This window comes from Thalia democratica, unplaced genomic scaffold (genome assembly GCF_965202585.1).
Source record: "Thalia democratica unplaced genomic scaffold, ktThaDemo2.hap1.1 HAP1_SCAFFOLD_652, whole genome shotgun sequence".
Taxonomy (NCBI): Eukaryota; Metazoa; Chordata; class Thaliacea; order Salpida; family Salpidae; genus Thalia; species Thalia democratica.
The window spans coordinates 1-8,059 of NW_028139654.1; the positions used below are offsets into that span (position 1 = coordinate 1).

The 8,059-nt window shown below is 25.3% G+C and overlaps 1 protein-coding gene across 1 annotated transcript; it reads left to right on the forward strand.

Annotated features, from left to right (window-relative positions):
* Positions 1-1,071: 1,071 nt before the first annotated feature.
* Positions 1,072-4,500, forward strand: LOC145846801 (peptidyl-prolyl cis-trans isomerase-like 1). The gene is made up of 3 exons (XM_082953413.1): positions 1,072-1,267; positions 3,724-3,894; positions 4,072-4,500. Exons 1-3 carry the CDS (start codon positions 1,072-1,074, stop codon positions 4,212-4,214), a joined length of 510 nt encoding a protein of 169 aa, XP_082809539.1. The 3' UTR covers positions 4,215-4,500.
* The last annotated feature ends 3,559 nt before the right edge of the window (positions 4,501-8,059 follow it).

The window sequence follows — 8,059 nt, forward strand, 5'->3', positions numbered from 1 at the left end:
TATAAAAAGTTATTACAAGAGCAAAATACTAAATTGTCTTTAAAATCACTGTCCTTAAAAAATTCACAGTTTACATTATTTTTACTTATCCCTTGTTTTTACATAATTTTTACTTATCCAAGTTAACTTAAATAGTTTCTTAGGAACTAAGTCAGGTTTTATGAAATAACTAAACAACAACTTTAATGTATATTATACAGTTGCTGTTACTTGATGTTTTGTAAATCTTGTATCTTTTTTTTTTTTGATAGTCGTGATGATTTAATTACAAAGTATCAAAAATTCCACAAACTGAGCTTTAGTTGTAATGGCCCTGGTTTAAAAATATCAACATTTGTTTCAAGAAGTTATACCTAAATGACATTATTTACATGCACTCATTAATCATTAACAAAGAGTTTACAAAGATGTTTTCCTTATTGAAAAAACTAATTATAACATTTATTAGTACAACTGTCACTACCGTAGTATGAATAATTTACCAGACTATTAACAGAATAATCATGATGTGTATAAAAATCTCCAGGCACTGGGTTCAAGGTTTATCTGATAATTCTGCAAAAAGTATATTTTTCTGTGATTAGCCGAACTTATATTATATATAAATAAATATGTGTGTGTAAATGTCATTTTTTCGTGTTGTGATAATATTTAACAATATTAATAATACAGTTTAATTCAAAGAAAAAGTTAAATATAGTTTTTCCTACTGTTACATCATTTATTTTCTTTTAGAATTTAGAATATTATGAATATAATATATTTAAATTTATTTCACTTTGTAAAGAACGTTTCACTGATGAGTCTTGACCAAAAAAATTTATGGTTTTAAAAATGTTATATTAGTTTATTTTTCAGTTTTGTACTAAAAAAGTTTTTTTTGTTTAATTGTATATTATTGTTAACTTTTATGTATTTATTGACTATTTTGTTTAATTTATTGAGCAATAAGTTTAGTTAATGTTTACTAACTAGACAAAATTTAGACTACTCTTGTATTTATACCTGACAAACTGCATTAGCTGTGAAACAATTGTAGTACATCATTACACATTGACTAGATATTACTACATGAGTTTTATACTTTTATTCAAACTCTTGAATACTTACAGATTGGGTGTTATAGAAATTGAGTTGTACCACGACCATGCACCAAAAACTTGCCGAAACTTTGCAGAATTGTGTAGAAGAGGTTACTATAACAACACTAAGTTTCACAGAATTATCAGCAATTTTATGATACAAGGCGGAGATCCAACCGCTACAGGTAAATACTTAAGTTATAATTATAACTTTTTAACAGATGAAAAAAATGGTAGAGCTTTTGTTTTTATTGCTTTGTATGTTTTATTTATAAATTTTTCTTAAAATTTATTTAAATAAAATTTTATTTTAAATCTAATTTATGTTCCTTTAATTCTCAAAAATATAATTTATTTTCAAATCGTGACTTTGAAGTTTAATAAGTCATGAAGTAATTGTTTTTTCACATTTTATTGTTTGATTTAAAAGTAGTACAAAGCAAATACCAATTTAAAAAATAAAATTAATTTAGTGTTGTCAAATAATATAACAATAAATTACTATATTTAAAACTATATATTTTTCAGTTATCAAGTGTGCGCTCAACTTAAATATAGTTATTTTGATTTTTAAGGTAGTTTGGAGTATATATTTATTTTTCAAATTCATCTTACTTTAAAAAATAAAAGCTAATCTATGATCAATTAATTGATATTATAATTATCTACACAAGTAAAAAGTTCAGCTGGTTTGCTATAAATGAAAAACTTAAATTTAAAAACAGGCTCAAAATCGCGCTAAACTTGACATAGTGAAGTTTTGTATAACATCAATAATTTTAAATCTTTTCAAAAATATTATTTTCATGTATTCCAAGATAATATAAGACTATAAGCTAAGTAAAAATTTACTACTGAAAAACCTTTATCAGACTTGAAGTAGTAGTAGCTTACTAAAGTGTTTTTGCTTGATGTTGTTTTCGTATAAAATAGCTTTAAATTATACTTTAATATAGGGAAGTTAAAAATATATCTTAATATTTTTTGTTGTAGTAGCTAGCAAATGTTAAGTAGATATTAAATTTTTAAATGAAATGAACTCTTCAACTGAAATTTATCAATGAAACTTTAAAATAATTTTTCTAAACTATTAAAAAGTTCCTTTTAGGTAAAAGTAATTTTAAGGGTTTTCGTTTGATAATTGATTTTTAATTTAAATACATTAAAGTTTGATCTTTTCATAAATCCTCCAACTTGTTTTGCTCCAATTGGCAAAACTATTGTTGTAAACGGAATTTTTATTTTGGGTTCAATCTCTAGATGCGTTTTGCATTGTAAGCTATTAATTTTCTGTGTAAAAAACCCCGTTTTATTTTTTATTCGTCAAGTTGCTGACTTACTGTGAACAGGGTTGCCAAAAAAACCTGGAATCCTAGAAAAACTTTGAATTTGACTACCTAGGTAAGCATAACCTGGAAAAAGTGGAAATTTAAAAAAATATCACAAAAAACTTGTAATTTTAAAATATAATTTCAATTGTAAAGTAGTGTATTTTTTTATTAAATACGAAAAACCTACCATGCAATTAGTTTTTTTAAATATTTTTTAAACATTTATTTATTGTAAAGTACAGGATTGCAGTATCTTTTCAATATTTAGCAATTTAGACAGTTTTTACCTTAAATTTAACTTTATACTATAAATGAATAAAAAAAGTTGTTAGTTTAAAAACCTTGAAGAAATCATAAAACCTAGAAGAAATTAAAAAAAAGGCAACCCTGTGTAAAGCTCTAATGTTTATTTTTAAGTTTATATAAATCGTGTTAGTTCTTTGATTTTAAAACGTTTCTTTATGCTATTTCACACAAGTTATATATAAGTATCCTTACTTATATGTAAATTACAATATACTTACACTTATAACCTAGTTCTAATTTTTGGTTTTCTGATAAGACAAAACATTGTAAACGAATAAAGTTTTAAATAGTATAAGCTAAATTAAATTTATTTTTCGACGTACTTTTTTATTAGTAAGTATAGTTATATCGAGTTTTTGCTGATTTACTTACTCTTAAATTGTTTATAAATACCTATTTTTTATCTTTTATTTGTTATATTTTCGCAAAAAATAGTTTATTTGTTTTATTTTTTTGTTTTTCTGTACCTGAGCTTTTATACTTGAACTAACTTTAACATGATTTTATTTCGTTGAAAATAAAACAAGTAGTAACTGTAATAGTTTTATTAAAAATAATTATAGAAAGTTTTTAAAACTATGCTGAAAATTATTTTGTTTTATTTGAGCAGACTAAACAAAAATTAAAATTAAATACAATATTTATTAAAGAATTTTGTACAGACTAGATTATTATCGTGTGTTAAAGTCAATAAAATGTATATTTTAGTATTTTTGTTTGTAGTTAAATTATTCTCATTGATTAAACTATGCTAGAGTTTATCAATATGTATTGAAAATATTAAAAGAAATATAGAGCTGTTTAATTTTGTTTTAACAATTAAACAAGTTTATGTGCAAAGTTTAATACTTATATGCACACTACTATGCACAAGTTCACAATAAAATTAAAACTAGAAAAACAAAATTTTACGAAGTCTTATGTGTTGTACAAGTTGCACACCTAAAGATTGGTCAGGATTAAAATTTCTTTCTGTAAAAATGTTATTTAATTTTATTCGAAAGGTTGTGGTGGCGCGTCAATATATGGAAACACGTTCGAAGATGAAATTCACAAAGATCTGAAACACACGGGAGCGGGAATTTTGTCGATGGCAAACGCGGGACCTGATACGAACGGAAGCCAGTTTTTCATCACATTAGCACCCACACAGCACCTTGATGGTAGGTATTGTAAAATATGAAAGTCTTGACAAGTGGTTTCATTCTTTTGTAGTAATAAACATAGCACCATATATTAATATTAAACTATGGTTACTCACTTCACTGAAGAGATTTTCTAAAATGTATAACTAATTGATATATAAAATTTATAAACCAAATGAACTAAAATTTATCAGGTTTACACGCAATTTTTTGGCCGCATTCTACGAGGAATGAAAATTGTGCAGAAGTTAGGAAAAGTGGCAACAAACAAGAACGATCGACCTCTTGATGATGTCATAATAGTAACAGCGTTCCCTACCGATCAATCTGGTGAAAAAAGTAGTTGGTGATTTGTGCCAGTAGGAATTCAGTTTTGGTATATTTTAAATTTACTTTGGAAAGTTTATAAATAACAGTTATCATTTTGTCTTTTTAACAATTTTATTTTATGAAATTAGGTATTCTAAATAGAATTTTTTGATCTAACAAGAACCAGTTAACTTTTTTTTTTTAATATTTTGTTTATGTTAGTATCTGAAGTTTTTTTGTACAACTTTTTTATGAAATTTTAAATTAGTTAAGTTGGTTTAGCTGTAGATTAATTAAAATGAAGAATAAAACTGTTTTAACTATTGAGTTTTGCTGTCTGTTTTATATTTAAAATCATTTGATTTTACGTTTAAAAAAACATAAACTTAGCCAAATAAATTAATAACTTAAAACCAAGCTTATTTACAATATTTGCACTAGTTTACTATAATTCTTTTTTGAATCTCGAAGTTACTGATAAATATTAAGATTAACGATTTTGATTGCATATAATTTGTATTTATTTTTACCGATTTTACTTACTAATATCAAAGAGGCTTAAAACTTTAGATCGCTGATCACATCCCTGTTGTAAAATTTATTTAATGGTTTCCTTGAACTGTTTACTTTGAGTATATTTTTTAATATTACTTATGGTTTGATCAATATAAGTTAACAAGCAGTAGATGTGATATGAATTAGCTGAATAACTTCGAATGTTTTGTTGTTAAGTTATTGACTATTTTGTAGTTGTTAAGATAAAACATAAAGTATTTTCTTAACAATAATATTGTTTTAGTGCTTTAACAGCATATTTTAAAAATAATTTAATATTTATTTTTGAATATATTTTAAATAAAAAACAGGTTTTAGCTTACAATCCACTCTCTAGTTTTTAGCTTATTAAAAGCAACATGTGCAAAACAACCAGAACTGATATTTCTAAAATAAAAATATTTACAAAAATGCATTTACATTCATTTTAACTAAACAGTGATGCATAAAAAGAGATCGTTTCTCACAATTATGCTTATAAAAAGTTTTTAGGTAAAATTAATTGAAACTTAGCGGTCCACCAAAGACATGTTTTTGAAAATATTGGGTTACTTGTAGAAGGCTGCAATCTTTTTGTTTAAATTAAGATATTAAAAAAACTTTAATTTGTTTAGGTTAAATGAATAAAATTATTAATTAATTCTTATTATTTCTACAGAAGTTTGCTATTACCATAAAATTTTAGGGTGGGTGTCGGAATGGCACAGCGACACTTTAGTACGGGTCTTCAATTCAGCACAGTGCGTCACTTTAGTACTTAACATTCTAAAGTTTTCATTTTTTAGGCTAGAAAGTTTAGTAAAACTAAGAAAAGCTTCTAAGTATTAACCCTATTTAATTAAATTAAGCCTTATAAATTTGATTAAATTGACCAAAACTTGAAAATGTTATACTATATTTTTTGAAACAACTATAATTTTCCATGCATTGAATTTAGTTTCATACAATATAAACTTGTTTTAGACTAAATTTTCCTTAGTACCACATATAAAAAAAAGGTTAAAATACTTATAAATTAAGTTATAATTTCTTACGAATCTATTGCGTGTTTACTTTTAAATTTAGTTTTTAAACAAGTGTTTTATATTTTACATAGTTCTAAATATTTAAAATTAAAAATGTTATATCGAAAAACTTTCAAATGAAGGATTAAAAATGTTTGGTTAGTACAAAATAACGCTCAGTAAAAATTATAAAGACGCTTCAAGCAAAATAACAGAGAAAGAAATAGTGCTAAACTGACGCCATGCGAAATTGACGAACCGTACCAAGGTTACCCGCTCCCAGTATTTTACATAGCATTAACATTTACTGCCATAAAAAACAATCTTATTATAATTTCAAAAGTTTTAACTTAAAAGCTTTTAAGTATAAAATAATCATTTTAGAATTGTATATATTATGAAAAGTTTAAAAAAATATTATAGCCAAACTTTTTATAATAACTTATGGTGTAAGCAATTTCCTAGCTGCTTCATTATACTTTATTAGTAAAAATTAATAATTTTACGGATTAAAGAACTCGGATTCGACTGGATGATGCCTTTTTGGATTTGATTCTGGCTGGATCCTAATTTGAAGAAATTGTCTAGATCCTGCCGGATCTTAGTTTGTAAAAATATCCTGATCCAACTAGATCTTAGTTTGTGGATTCGGTAGAAAGTAGATCACTAAACTTGTTATACCTAAGTTGTCATTTTATAGCTTATAAAACTCTTACGAGTGTAAAAAGTATTTAGCGTCTTAAAAATTGAAAAGAATCCCTTTGGTTATTGTATCTTACAATACAGATTAAAGATTAGAAAACTTTGTAATAATGTCTTTGATAGAAGAATGCAGCGGTTCTTAACCTTTTTTTTCATATTTTACTCCTTTGTAGAGGGTGGTTACCAAACTTCCACCCCAATAAAAAGAATTTAACTACTTTTAAGGAGAATAAACTATTTTTTTTGAATATTATGCTTACTAAATAAATAGAATGAAGTATTTATTAAGCTAAATAAAATACTAATTTGAAATTGAAAGATATAATTGATAAACATAAATTTACATAACTTGTAATCAAGAAAATTTATCCTTTGAAACAAAAGAATGTATCCCAGGTTAAGAATCGCTGGAATAATGCATATACTATAAAAACAAACTTCACAGCTTCTAATAAATAGGAAAGAAAGGAAGTACAAAACTAAACAGTGCTAAAATGACGCTCGTGCAAAAGTGACCCGTTCCCATTTTATGTAGCTTTAAAACTTTAAAAACATCGAGTTTTGTGATAGATTTAATTAGAAAGAGAATAAAAATAAATTTTAAAATAGTTTTACTCAAATATTTTTAAAATTCAGCGTGACAAAAGTCACATAATATAATTATATTGTATGAATATCCTGGACAAGACGTTAAAAGGTATCCGTGGTGTACGACTCGATGACCGAAAGATTCTTCGGGCACCAGGTTCTAGGACAATGTATAATATTTTGAGCGCTTTTATTTGTCGTTCAATATCATTTCATTGTTACTGATAACTAAGTGTTATACTTAATCTTAAATGACTGCGACCCAAATTTAACTTTTATAAGGAAAATTTGTAGGCCTGCAACTATTTAAGCCTTTTGACCTTTGGTTTAAAGTTTTACACATAGTATAAAAACTATGATAAATTATTTTAGTTAGACTCTCAAAAAAAGTATGTTATTAAGGCGTTTAACCTAAGCTTTTTGCATAACCGTTCTTACTTAATCATCATACATTTTTTATCTTTGCTCGTGAACATATTTGGTTCAAATGGCATTCTGGCTTTTCTCCTACGATAATTTAAAAGACTTATATCGCTTTAGGTAATAAATTTCATTTTAGTGAGGTCACTCAGACCACCTCAGTTAAGCTTGAAGTATTATCTGGGAAAGTCAGGTCTAATAAAGGGTTTTCATATATCTCTATTTAGCTTATCTTTTTTAGTTTATGACATATATGTTATGAATAAATATATGAAGTTTTTAGTGGAGAGGTCTAGTTTGTAAAAACCATCTAACTATATAAACTACCTTTTTTGGTTAATATGATTTTCAGCAACCGTATAGATGTTATTATTTTTTTAATCATGAAGTGAATGCAGCGCTCCAACAAGGTCAGGAAAAACTAAAAAAATTACAAAAGTCAGGAAATTTGAAAAACGTGAAATTTTGTCAATTCAAATTTACAAAATTTCTTTTTTTTTCAAAGACTTCAAATGGTGAAAAATTTACTGAAAATCCTTGAAAGTTAGACTAAAGTTGCAAAATTTCCTAGAAATTTACAAAATAACTTAATTTCCAATGTTTTCATCTGATTAAAG

What these genes read in the sequence shown, in the direction of transcription:
- LOC145846801 (XM_082953413.1), top strand. Translation starts at nt 1,072, where the DNA reads ATGAGTTTTATACTTTTATTCAAACTCTTGAATACTTACAGATTGGGT. An exon ending in CGGAGATCCAACCGCTACAG is followed by an intron (nt 1,268 to 3,723) that starts GTAAATACTTAA and finishes TTTATTCGAAAG; the next exon opens with GTTGTGGTGGCGCGTCAATA. An exon ending in CCTTGATGGTAGGTATTGTA is followed by an intron (nt 3,895 to 4,071) that starts AAATATGAAAGT and finishes TTTACACGCAAT; the next exon opens with TTTTTGGCCGCATTCTACGA.